Source organism: Pipistrellus hanaki (assembly GCF_964339955.1).
Source record: "Pipistrellus hanaki genome assembly, chromosome: 2".
NCBI lineage: Eukaryota > Metazoa > Chordata > Mammalia > Chiroptera > Vespertilionidae > Pipistrellus > Pipistrellus hanaki.
Window position 1 is genome coordinate 129,029,166 of NC_140504.1, and position 14,251 is coordinate 129,043,416.

General features: G+C 37.1%; 1 protein-coding gene across 2 annotated transcripts in view; it reads left to right on the plus strand.

The window, feature by feature from the left end:
* CDKAL1 (CDKAL1 threonylcarbamoyladenosine tRNA methylthiotransferase) overlaps nt 1–14,251 on the plus strand; it is a gene marked incomplete at its 5' end in the record, with an annotated part of 619,533 nt that overhangs the window by 372,220 nt on the left and 233,062 nt on the right. For both annotated transcript variants that reach the window (XM_084872776.1, XM_084872775.1), the window contains one exon: nt 4,985–5,151. In XM_084872776.1, coding sequence (XP_084728902.1) covers nt 4,985–5,151 — 167 coding nt within the window. The remainder of the gene's footprint in view (nt 1–4,984; nt 5,152–14,251) is intronic.

The following is a 14,251-nucleotide window of genomic DNA, read 5'->3' on the forward strand; positions in this document are numbered from 1 at the left end:
TTTAGATTTAAAGTGCTATCATGTCTGCAACTAATTCTCAAAGGGTTCAGGGGGGAAGAACATACAAAATACCATGTGCTTATGGGTGTGGAGAGATTGAGTGCTCACAAATGTGACAAAATGCTATATAAGAGTCCGAGTGAAGGAGTGATGGTTATTCATGTTGGACTCCTGAATCTTTCCTCTAAATTCAACATTGTTCAAAAAAAACAGTGAAAAAATAATTTGGGTCACTAAAAGTTCTTTTAAGTTTGTAAAAATAGTATAAACATGATATAATTGAAGAATTAGGTAATGAATAATTATCTAATATAGTGGCCTATTAATTGGGTTTTCATGAGTTATATATCATTGTTATATATTTATAAGATATCCCTAGTTGATCCACTTCAGAAGCAATCTTTAATAAAATTGTCATTTAAATCCCTTTTTTATCTGACAGGAAAACATAAAACTCTTAATTTCTAATAATAGAATTAGAAGGACCATTGTCTAATTTGCTATTAAATAAATAAGTTAAATAACTAGAAGATGCCTATAAATAGATATTATTACTTAGAAACATCTCCATTGAATAAATTTTCATGACTTTTGAAGTGTTTAAACAGAGGGTTGTATTTATTTCTGAATTTTCTAAGATTATTTTTAAGAAGAATGAGCCTATAAAAATCTAGTTAATATGCACTATGACCCTTTAAAAAATACATCAGGAATTAAGATCTGAATATTTAATGCACATGCATAAATATAACATACTGTATGTTTAACTTATATTCCTTATTGGCCTTAGAAGAAAATGGCACATAAAGGCTGGACTGGTGGAGAAGGGATAATAGGTGGAATTGAAAGGAGGAAGGGGAGGGCTGGGTGGCAGGCAGAGCCGAAGACAGAAGGGGGGGACAACACATCTTCCGAGGAGGAAAGATTTAGCAGATTTGAAGGTGTTTTTCTTTATTATGTTTATTTGATGTAATTTTCTTGCCATCTAGTGTTCTGTAATGATTCATTCCATTAATTATAGTTTACAGTTTTCATATTTTTGTAGTCTTTATTTTTAAACTCTACTCATGATGAAACATTTGCAGCAACATATTATGGTGGAAATTTCCCCCCATGATAGAGCAAGAGCTACTAGAGAAATATCACTCCTTGGACCAGATGAAATCAATCTTTACCAGTATTTTAATTTATTGCAATAAAACTCATACACAGGAAAATTATAGTGAATCATGATCTTTTGAAATTGAATTTTGGCAAAGTTTAATTTTTCAAAAAGGATTTTCTTTGTTGTGAGACTATTTTCTTGAGAAAATTATATTTTAAGTCTCCTACTTTTCCATCCTCTGTCATCTCAGATTACTATGGAACAAAGGTCAGAATCCAGCTGTTGAGGTTGCTTTCTGTTCAGGGGGAAATAGCAATGTGTTTCAACTCAAACCTGATCAGTAAATTCGTGGATAAATGATAGCTGATCCTAATAAGTAAGCTTTTTAAAGGCTTTTTGTGTTATTGTTTTTTACCTTGCAAGATGCATTTCATTTCTTCATAGTATTTGCTTTTCTTTTTCCAAAATTAACACAACAAAAGGATGAAGGGTCAGATGAACCTAAGGTTCCTTAGAAGTCAGAGACTGAACAATTTAAGAAAAATGAACAAAATTCAGGCAGATGAATAATTTTAGGAAAAAGTAAAAATTTCCTTTGGATGCTTTAAAAGCTAGTTTTTGTCTCCCACTTTTTTCCAGCCATTACTTTCTTTTTTTTTTTTTTTTTTGCATATATTTATTTTTACCGACATGGGAGGTTTTACTAGGCATTCACTTCTCTTATCTCAGTTCTTCCTGCTTGCTTCTCTTTTTCATTTCCATGTGTTTGTTTTTCTGACATGTATTAATCAAAGTCCACATTATATTGCAGACCGGGCCTATCTATCTCATTGGCGCTGACGTCACATCCACTTCCAGCTCACCCTTCATTTTGGTTTCTAAGGCTGTGTTCTTCAATACCCACCCCCTCCACCACCTCCATTAGTGATGTATGTGAAGTCCCCAGGATGTCTGTCACTGTCCCCTTGCCAGCTCCTGGATAACAGCCAATCTTAGATCACAGAAGTTTAATGATGAATCCATATCTGTCATGAGCTGGAATTGCTGCAGGGCACATAGTAGGTAACGGCCTAATAAATGTCTGATGGATGAATAAAGAAATGAATGTGCAAAGGAATAGAGCTCATAACTGAAGTCCTTAAGGAATGAAGCTGTTTAGGCAAGCACTTCTGTCCACAGTATAGCCAATTAAGTGTGCAGATAGAAGCATGCATGTGTCCCCATATCCATTAGCGATTACAGACTCCAGCCTTCGGTTTCCCTGGTGAATTCATATGCAAGCTGACCTGACAGGAACTGCTTGCCCTGTGAGTAATCACAAGACTTCCCAGGGAAAAGGATGTCAGATGGGGTTCCATATTTAGCTTCACCTTTAGTGTGAAATGACTCTCTCTATCCTAAGTATTTGAGGGATCAGCTCTCATTAGCATTCATGCTTGAAATATAACCTTACAAAATCTGTACTCTCTCACATTGATTAAGAGCAAAATCATCTTTGACAAATTTTTGGATTGAATTGGCCAGGCACAATTCTCCCTAAGTCCACGGGTTTCACATTTTGCACACGTTCTCCCATTTCATTGTGTTTTAAGCCAGGTTGCTATTATATAGAGCACTTTAGCAGCCTTGATCTTGGAGACATCAAGACCATTATTCCTGTTGTTGCTGATTTAGTGTTACAGCTGCTTCCTCTTTATGTGATTTAATTTGAAGTTTCAGCCCACCAGGGGGCTATTGGTCCCCACCTATGCAGCTTGAGAGCTGGCTGCTATTTCTGCTTGGATGTTATTTCCATTCCTATTCATAGTGATTTTTCCCCTTCTATATTCATCTAGCAACAGCAAGGCACTGTTCCAGGAACTTGCTCTCTCTACATAAGGCGTAACGTGGAACCATTTGGATGGAAAAATTATAAATTAAAATTATTCTGTTCATTTTAAAATATTCATATTGTATTGCTCAAATGCCAGTAACTGGAAAATCATGGATAATGTCCTGTTTTTATAACCTCTTTCAGAGTGTTTTAAAATCTGTTTATGTTGTTACTTAGCCATCTCTTTTCCTGGAGTGGATTTTGTGATAAGATTTAAAAGAAAAAAAGGTTGTAGGAGTCCAGTGTCTGATGGCATATGTAATATTAAAATAAAGATGATGCCACTAATTGCAATCCATTTTTTTAAAATATATAAATAGAACAGTATTTACTCCATGGACAAAGAATATTTATAAAATTACAAGACTACACAGGGAACCTATACACATGTTAGACTGTTTCTTCTGAGGATACATTTCTTTATTATATGAGTAAAACTAAACAAAGGTGTATTACTTTCTGTAATTATTTAATTTAAGAAAACCCATATATTCATAACACAGCTGCTTTTCAAATACTAAAAACATCTCCAACTTTTTAAATGGAGCTTTTTGTTTTTATTGTTATATCCTGTTTTCTGTGATAGTTGTTTCTTTAATTTCAGGAAATGAAAATCCTATTTCTATCCTTGTATTTCTGTGTTGTTTAGGTATGGGTGAGGATGTGCATGTCTCAAAAAGACAAGTGGGGAAAAGGGAACATGTTTTTGTGTGGGTTGGCTAGTTTTTTGATTAATAACTATATCTCTTATTCTTAAGAAAAGAATAGTGATTGGAGATCTTTCCTCCATGTATGTTTCTCCCTCTGTGGAGCACAGTAAGGAGAGGAAAGTTCTTTGCTTTTTGTTCCCGTACTCTGTTAATTTTCAGTTTATATTCACTTAAAAGCCATGTGTTTTATTTGTTGTCTCTCTTGGCTAGGAATATTTAATGTATTTTTGAAACTCTTCTGTTCCATCAACTAAAGATGACTTAAAATTATAGTTTTAAGATTCTTTTCAGAAATGTATACTTCTGGTTGAGGCTGTGGTCTTTCTTTGTGCACCTTGTATATGTGCTTAGGTTCTTCAGCAGCAACAAATCACTTCAGCATGAACACATTTCACAGGTCCATTTTATTGTTTGTTGAGACTTGTGAAGCATTTGGCCTTTTCAAATAGGCTAATCCTTTAATTGAATGTGAATTCAGAAGCATTCTTTGTGCCATGCAAATCTGGGTAACTCTTGCTAACTCTGTTTTATTCATTTTAATTAATACTAGGTTATCCAAAAGTATTTCCTTTCGATTTTTAGAAGGAAGTTATTGTAGGCTGTATTATTTGAAGTCAGGATTGTTTTTCAACAACAGCAGGAACAAAACATGTAGACATTTTCCTGAGGTGTGATGGATGGGAAATAGGATGCAAACTGTCAGTAAGCAGGTTTCCCAACACAAATACTTACACAACCAACTTCTTTGAACAAAGCCCTGCACTGTGTTCTTAATTGACTAAAGAAGTCAAATTAGAAGAGTCACTACAGGAGAAATGGATGCCTCATAATTAATAATTTGTGAGCTAAACCTTAACCATACTTGACATTTTTCCTTGGGTTGGTGACAGACTGATTAGTGAGGTTACTGCTGATAGTACCTATTCAGTAGTGTGACTGTTCAGTTCTGAGACTTCTGTTGTTCAATAAAGTAGGTTTTCCCTGTGATGGGACCGCAGCCTTAGTCTTGATCAAAGTGCTTTGGAGGAAACAGGCTTGAACTGATTGGCTGTGAATGTTAATCACTCCATAGGACGCACTGATAATTTACAGCATTGTTGTAACTCTCTGGTGTTCATAAAATGAACTTAATAACCCAGTGCTACCATGGGATAAGCTGCTTTTTTTCCTGCAACTGAATACCCAGACTGCCTGCATAATAATGCTGAGAAATAGTGCATTAAAAAGAGTGAGCAGCTGTATGATGAAGGAAACGGCTCTGCAACAGATTTGTTCATTATCTCCTTTGATTCACAGAGGGTGTTTGCGAGATATGGTTGACCAGTGAAGACACAGGGGCTTATGGCAGAGATATTGGCACTGATCTCCCCACACTGCTGTGGAAGCTGGTTGAAGTGATTCCTGAGGGAGCCATGCTGAGGCTGGGCATGACAAATCCGCCCTATATTTTAGAGCATCTGGAGGTAAGGAAAAGCACCCCATTTCCACGCCGACACCGACAAAAAGCAACCCAGACAATGTGGCAGCCTCGGCATTATCACATGAGCTTCATTTAAAACCACTTTCACATTTTTTGTGTGTGTGGTCCCACGTTACCAAGGATGAATGGAGAATTTTCAAGTTCCCTTCTTTGTGAGGCTGCAAATCTTGTTTTGCTTCTTCCCTATTAATTACTGTTGCCTGGCTTTCCCAGCACTTGTCACAGGTCTTTGTTTCTTTTTTGCAGCCCTTCAGTTTTCCATTGCATAAATTTGCCTCAATTCCTCCATTTAGAACCCTTGTCTACTTTAGGGCTGCTAATACATTGCATTAATTTTGCAGCTAACAGGGAACCTTACACTGCCTATGTTACGACTGTTAGCCTCGTCAGTACGGATGCTGTACTGTAAGTCTGAGGGGTTAGAAATTTCATCCCTTTGACAGTAGACAGTTAGGGGTGAGTAGCATCAAAGAGACATGGAGCTGGTAGTCTTCCATTTGCTTCTTTTATAATCAGTGCGAAAAAGGTATTTGTAATAAAGTGAGATACCTGGTTTCATTTTTATACCTTCATGGATCAGGATGCCTCCCTTCAAGTAGCTTACTGTCAAACTAGAAAACTGGACATGTGCACAAGTAGCTGTGGTTCCTGATGACAAATGCTACAATACATGAGCAATTACATATGTACAGGAAGCAGTCATTTATATGAAAAGGCACATGCTAGGATCCATGACTAATATAGTGAACAAAATAATTATTTTAATCCTAAATTTAATAATTGCTGTTGGAAAGTCATGTGCAAAGTATAAACACAAGTCACATAATTTTAATCAGTTGTGTTCTTTGCAGTTAGTTTATGTAGAAAAATAACATTCTCCCAATTTTAAAGCTAGTGTAGTTGCTGAAATTTAATGCATAAATGCAAATGAATATTCAAAGATTGTTTCTGTTGATTTGATTTGATACCTATACTTGTTAAGGCTGTTGCTGAAAAGTCTCTCTGATATCAACAGTGGATTTTAGATATTCTGAAAACAGAATTGCTAGCAACCTGATTGTTAATTATAAATTGTCATGAAGAAATTTAGCAATATTAGTTTTGCTGTTTATATTTTCCTAGTCAGATATTTTAATAAAGGTATGCAATTTATATGTTAACTTTGGTACTTTGGACAATGTAGGACAAATATAATTTGCTATTTACAGATTAGTCACAGGCATGTCAATTTTTACTTAACTCCCTGATGTAACACTTGAAAAAGCAAGTGATTATCTGTAAGAATCAAATATGCTGAGACTACTGCAGTCTTGCTGTGTTTTCAGTAGATATGAAACATGCTTTATGAAAACCAGGACATGAGCTAGATCTGTGGTGGAAAGGAAAGGAATTAAGCCTGCCAATATATAGTCAATAAACAGTTCTGCCAAGGATCAAGGGAACCATAGTACTTTGTCAGAGTAGTTCAGGTAAGGAGTAAACACAAGGGGAACATCCTTTATTGGCTCTGAGATGACTAACCAAATAAGTCTTGGAGTAAATCCAGCAATTTAATTAATTGCAAGATTGCAGAAACCGATAGCATATTTATAGCTCAGCACCTAAAGTAGTGCTAGTTGTTGACCTCTGGATAGATGCTCCAGGAGAGTGTCTAAAAAATCAACAGAAGATGATAACTAGAGCCTTACATTTTACCTGGAAAAACACCAGATGTTTAATTCATAGACTGTGGTTAGAATGATCAGCTCTGATTGCCGTGACGTTACCCTTTTTAAATTCTTGCTGTAAGATATTTATAACATTGGCCTTTCCTCCTACGTTGTCATTAGTCTGGGCCTTGTCATATCAATCTCTAGTTCTACCCCACCCAGAAATGGATCAATAAATGAGTGAATAAATGAAAGAACGGAAGAAGAACCTTCTTCATAAAATAAATTGTGAGGCCTTAACATTCTGGCCAGAAGAGGTAACAGAAGATGGTAAATGAGCTTCAAGGGTGAAAGTTTGTCCCAAAGAAAGCCACCCATTCTTGTGTACTTTATAAGCAGCTCCGTGTGCCACACCTAGGGAGAAAGCTATCCAACGGAGACAAATGGAAATGAAACAAGTGAAGCTGTTTCATTTATTAAAGACCCACAAATTAAAGACCCACACCATTGGGAAGTCAGAGCTTTGAGGAAACCTTCCCACCTTGGTGTTCTCCTCGGAGTAGAAGAGCCCAGAGTTTTCCATGTTCACAGGCGCATTCTACCTGATGGGACAGGTCACACCAATTGCCAGAGGCTTTACCGGCTTCCCATCAAGCAAGGGAGTTAGGAAAGGGAGCCCAGCCTGATGAACCTGTCCTTGCACCACCAATACATTCTATTTTCCCGTTTTCCTCTTGCTAAGCTTAGACCACTCTAAAGAAATTACCCAGCTTATCTAAAGAGCGCTGAAGAGAGTTCACCAATAAGAAAAGAAAAGAAAAAAAGAGACAAGATGAAAACAAAACAAAAAAATAACAACGGTGAGTGACAGTGGTGATTATGTTGACCTGTAGGGAAGAAGGAACCCACTTTTGAAATAACTACTGGTGCTTGAATGCCCTTACAGGAGGCTTCCTTGAGAATTACATTGGTGTTTCTGGAAGATACTTCAATCTCAGACGTTAATTATAGGGCACTTCACTGGGCTGGTTTCCTGCTTCATTCTGTTCCCTTCCCATTCACCTGATGCTTGAGATGATTTTTAAACCCTTTTACCAGCTTACTTTTTTAAAAAAATTATTATTATTATTGAACAGTTTATTTTTTTAAAATATATTTTATTGATTTTACACAGAGAGGAATAGAGGGGGACAGAGAGTTAGAAACGTCAATGAGAGAGAAACACCGACCAGCTGCCTCTTGCACACCCCCAATGGGGATGTGCCCGCAACCAAGGTACATGCCCTTGACCAGAATCGAATCCGGGACCTTTCAGTCCGCAGGCCGACGCTCTATCAACTGAGCCAAACCGGTCCCAGCTATTATTGAACAGTTTAAAGGTGTAAATCATTTAAAGAAAAATATCAGTTTCTATCACCATTTAAGAGTAGTATGGAAAAAATAGATCTGTTGATAATACACATTGTTACATCTTTATGGGAACATAAAATGCATACTGTAGTTATATGCATATTATAGGATGCACTTTTAAGGTTTTATCAAGAATCTAATGTTATATATAGCATATTATATAGTAGTATTGAATGAATGTGTAGTGAATAAATAGAACGGAGGGAGAATTCTTAATCCCTCACAGGCAGGCAAGTAGACAAGTGTCAGGAACATCTACAAAACCTATTGTTCACATATCACTGTGTGTAACAACATGGGATTCATTTTAAATGACTACATAGCTGACAAAGAGATATCTCAAGTATGTATGAAAAACTTCCTGGAATTGAAGAGTCATAATAATGAGCTTATCTAACACTAAATTTAGGTATAAAGTAGAAACAATCTATATATTTATATAAAAGCCTAAGCAACCATTACACCATTTGGCCTTTCATCTGGTAGCTATGACGCGCACTGACCACCATGGGACAGACACTCAATGCACAGGCATGGAAACATGGAACAAACTGATGAATCTCAGAGGGAAGAGGGGTAGAGGGAGCGCAAGAAGAGATTAACCAAAGATCTTATATGCATACTAGAGCCTGGATCCATGCACTGGTGTGGGATCCCTCAGCCTGGCCTGTGCCCTCTTGCAATCTGGGACCCTTCAGGGGATGTTGGAGAGCCAGTTTCATCCAATCCACGCAGGTCAGGTCTAGGGACTACACAGTGCACAAATCCATGCATCGGGCTTCTAGTAGGTAAAATAATAGATTAAAATAGTTTGCCTCATCTTAAAGCCGTAATGCCTCTCTCTTACCCACGGGCTACAAGTAGGTTTTTTTTTTTTTTAATTTCTTTATTGATTAAGGTATCACATATTTGTCCTCATCTCCCCATTCCCATCCTAAACCCCTCCCCACCCATGCCTCCACCCCCCTGTTGTCTGTGACCACTGGCTAGGCTCATGCATGCACACAAGTCCTATGGGTGATCTCTCCCCTGTTATCTCCACCTTCCCCTGCCTTCCCTCTGAGGTCTGACAGTCTGATCTATGCTTCCTTGTCTCTGTGTCTGCTCTTGTTCATCAGTCTATGTTGTTCACCATTTCCCCTAAATGAGTAAGATCATGTGCTACTAGAAATACAATTATAAGAACTGAAAATGAGACAAGCAATAATGGTTATGCTGAGAGGCAAATGAATCAGTCTATAGTGAGTTTCTTTCTGGGCCAACAGTTCTTTTGAGTCCCAATTTCAATGTCGAACAGTTCCTTATGTGTACATATCAGTAATGATATTTCAGTTCTGGATGGTGGACAAATGGTGATAATGCAGGTCGGACCCTGTCTGGTTTGGTCCTGGGAAACCTGGAGTGATGCACAACTGCTGACTGCTAATATGGCAAGACATCATCAGTGTCTTCCATCTCTGGACTGTTTATCTTCTGTCTTTATGGCTGGAGTAGTCCTGTGAATTCCTCTCTGTTGCAGTAATCCACTTGGTCTCGGAGTTGTTTTCTGAAAATATACAAACATATTCTCGACCAAAAGTTAATAAAGGAATCTTTTCTATAAATTTGATTTGCGATCCTTTTTCATTTTTTGCTCAAACTATTTTCCTTTGGATTGTTTTGACACCATGTATGTTTTACATGGGTGTCTTGCTGTTAGCGTTACAAATGAAAGTTAATTTTCTAAAGTAAAAATTTTCTAGGTGTAATTTACTTACAGGATATTTTTCCTTACATGATATTCTTCTACTATCCCCCCTTTTTTGATTTAAATATTAAGAGGCTTTTAGAAATTTTATCATGTAGTCTTGATATCTTCTAAATTTTATTTTTCACATTAAAATATGACTGGTTTAGGTTTATTACATGTTATACAATTTTACCATGAGATGAACTACCAATGAAAATTTTAGTTAACAGCTTTTTGTCCAGTATAATTAATTTTTCTAGAACAGCTTTTTGTCCAGTATAATTAATTTTTCTAGAATATTTGCTTATTTCAATTAGCTAATTTAAATTAGTCTGAAAACTTGACTACTATTTTACTATCAAATTTAATACTCTAACAACAGTCTTATTTTACCCTGTAAATATTAGTGGAAAGGATTATTTGCTTTCTTGAGTAAGCCCTGAGAATTCTGGTGCTAGGCTAGATTTAGATATAAAAAAAACCACTTCCCCACACCATGGGTACAAGAAAACTCAAACAAGTCTTGTTGCCTTGAGAGGGCAGCTGCTGTCAGCCAAGTCTCTCTTACCTGGGTCCCAATTTGAGCTGGGCATGGGAAGCTAAGCAGCCATGGGGCAGGAGACCTCCCTCAGAAGGTATGAGGGTTCAGGAATCTGCAAAGTTGGGGGGTGAGAGTCTGTGTCCCGCCTCTGTTGACCCCAAAGTTCTCTCCTGATGGCCCCTCTATGACTGTGCCTGTCTTATGTTGTTTCTTCCCTGAGAAATCTTACCTGTCACTGGCTAACCATTCATCCTCCAGGGCCAAGCAGGGTGATGTGAGGTTCATTTCTGTCTCCTTGGTAGCCTATGCCCCCGTGGCCTCCATGCCCAGCACCTGCTGTGGGATCCCCTCGCCTGCTGGTGGGGCCCCAGCACTGATCACATATCTTGGGGAACCTGGGTTTGTTCTCCAGGGAGGGCCCAGCTTGTCTCATTGGGCGAGGGACAGATCCATGGTACCAGCCATCATGAGGCTTCAACCTCGGCATGAAAAGAAAGCTCAGGCAACAGCTGTGGGCAACTGGATTGTGAGAAGAGGGTCCCTCTTGGCCAAAAGGGCAAGGGGAGCCAATATAGAATGCTCAGGTGCCTTCCCAGGGGGCCCTCTACACAATGGAAGGTATTAAATTCTTTCATGTCCTTTTTAAATTGCTGCCAGACATTCAAATAATTAGTTTGTAAGTTTGTTTGGGATAATTGTTTATTATGTTGTTGTAATTCTAAAATATCACTCTTTAGCATGAAATCCAGGTCATTAGGATGCTTCTTCCATCATCTCAGCTCTCCTTCCTTTAGTACCCTGATGATGCTGTGTTTGTGTGTGTGTGTGTGTTTGTGTGTGTGTGTGTGTGTGTGTGTGTATGTGGTTGTTATTGTTTTTTGTTTGTTTGTTTTTTGCCATTTTTTACTCCTGAAAGTTTTACTTCAACTTTTTCTCATTCCATACTTACAGTTGGTAATGTGTTAATCAGGTATACTAATAATTGCTATTATGTGTTTAGGCTATTATAATTGTCATTTAGTGGCAAGTAAGAGATATTTTCCCTGTGTGTTTGCCTTCCTAATAATAACACTCAAGGTAAAAACCCTAGCATACTTTTCTTCAATGATCTCTGACCTTTTAGATAGTAGATGGCTTATGAATTTGACTACTCTTGAAATTATATTGCTTAGTTTTTCCCACCCAGTTGTAGGTAGTGCATAGCTGAGGTTTAATTCAGACTGATCATAATACCGTGAATCCAACAAGGTGTGATGAGGCCAGTGATAGTGATACAATGACTATTGCTACCTGGGCACCAGACTTCACTAGTAACTTTCTTCAAGATTGAACAACAACAATAATAATATCAATATAATATATTTAGTGCTTATTATTATTAAGAAACCATGTCGATTGCTTTACACACAATATATTTTACCTTCTTATAATAAATTAGCTGCAGAGATATTATCCTCATTTTGTTGATTAAGAAGCTATGTCTTAAAAAGCTTTAATAATTGACCAAATTACATAACTAAGTGGCAGCTGAATTGTTTCTAATCTTGTCTGCCTCTAAAATGTCTTCTGTTACACCACTTCTTCCATGAAGCCTTCCCAGATGCTCCCAGGTTCCTTTCCTGCTTTTTCACTCTGTCCGAGATATCACTGCTGCACTCCTCATGGGGAGCCGTGATCACTTACTTACATGTACATTCAACAAAACTGGTCATCTTGGGGAGAAGCTGTCTTGTTCACCTCTGCATTTCAGTGCCTGTGATAATGTGCACTTACTAAAAGTATATTGAATGATGCAGTAGCTCTAACTTTAGTAGTTTCTTGACTGCACACTTTTATAGTTTGAAGTATCCTCATATCTGTGCCAAGTATCTAGTTTGGGAGGAATTTGTGGATGGTTGTCATAAGTGTTTCCCAATTATGAGTCACATTTCTGTGACTAAGGGATGCGTTTTATTTATTTGCTCTGCTAAAATATCAGTGGTAGATATTATCTTTCAGACTACATAGAGCAGCTGAGCTTATTGTATGATTCTCGAAGTTGTAGGTTATCTAGTCTCTTAGCTTCTTTATTGCTCTGCTTCTTAGTGTTCACTGCTTTCTATAAGCTCCATCAGAAAAGTCAGCAGTGAATGGTCAAAGAGGAGAAATGAAAACCAGGTTGCTTGTCTTGATTTTAGTTGTTTGGAATGGATAGTAGGAAAAAGATAGTGAAGCTGTTGACCAGTAAGGCTTATGGGAATTATCAGAGGATTTTATTTCTCTATGCTCTTCTGATTTTCCCTGTGTTGTGAATAATTAAAAATAGCTGTTATCAGCCTTTAAGATTCCAGTATGTCTTAAATTCTTGTTAGAGCTTCAGTGTGTAATGAACAACCAGATACACAGAAATAAGTTGCTTAATCTGGAGCACAAATGCTTGTTATTAAGAACTTTTACTTCAAATTATGAATAAAGCAAATTATTTATTTTTAAATTTATATTTCCCTGTAAAATATGGTTGAAAAATATTGACACTTATATTTGCATTGACCCTAAAGGTATGGCTCATTTGGTTGAGCATCATTCCATGCACCCGGAGATCCAGGTTTGATGCCAGGTCCGGATACATGCCCTAGTTGTGGGCTCAATTCCCAGTAGGGGGCGTACAGGAGGCAGCCGATTGATGTTTCTTTCTTTGATATTGCTCTCTCTCCCTCTCCCTTCCTTTCTCTGAAGTTCATAAAAACATATTTAAAAGCATTCACATTAGTATTATACTATATGTTATTTAGCATGAATTAAAATATATAATTTTCTACAAGATTTATATTAAGTATATTTATAGTGTGTGTGTGTGTGTGTGTGTGTGTTATAAGGTTAATCATAAATAGTGATATTTAAATATTTAAAATGTTCCATCTGTTTTTGGTTGAACGGTTTTATAATAACTACAACAAATCAGTTTCTCACTAGCCTTGATTTTTGTATGTTTACTTCTAGTTAATTGACCTTATACTCTAACCTAAGTGTATATTTAGCAAAATTAATTTATCGGGCAAAAGACAATAATATCTGTCAAGGACTTTTGCTGCATGGTAATTTATGATCATTAATAATGTGTTTGGCTTGGCAGACCTAAAAAATGCCTCATAGTTTTAAAATAAGAACAAACTGTGTCCCTGCTGTGCTTATATTTCATCAAAGCAATATAGCATTTCCAAACTGAAGTCAGTGGTTCACATGGGGTCTTTCATTTTCCCCCTAAGGTTTATACTTTCCAGAATAATAGTAAAATATGCAAACCGATTTTGTGGTGTTGTATACAAACTATTTCCCCCCCTTTGATGCATAGAAGGAAATGCTAGATGACTTATGTTGAACAAGGAAATGGAAAGGAAAAATGCTTAATTTCTTTTGTCCACATATAGCTTTTGGGATATGTCAGTGTGTGTTTTGATCAGACTGTTGACACCGGGTTTCTTGCTGATTATAATCATTAGCATTTTGCTTCATTCTTAACCTGACATTTATGAATAGATTTCAAGAGATCAGTGAACCTCTGAAACTGGAAACCAAAGTTTGTGCCTATCTGAAAATTTGGGGGGAGAAAAAACCTTTATCAGATATTAAAAGGATATCCGTATCCATAATCAAAACTTTATCAGGCTTAACCGGGAACCTAATTCTGACATCTGGGAGCAGCTCCTCTGGAAGGGAACCTAAGGATGGAAGAAAGGCCCTGCCCTGTTTGTCCAATGACTTGACTATTTGTGAT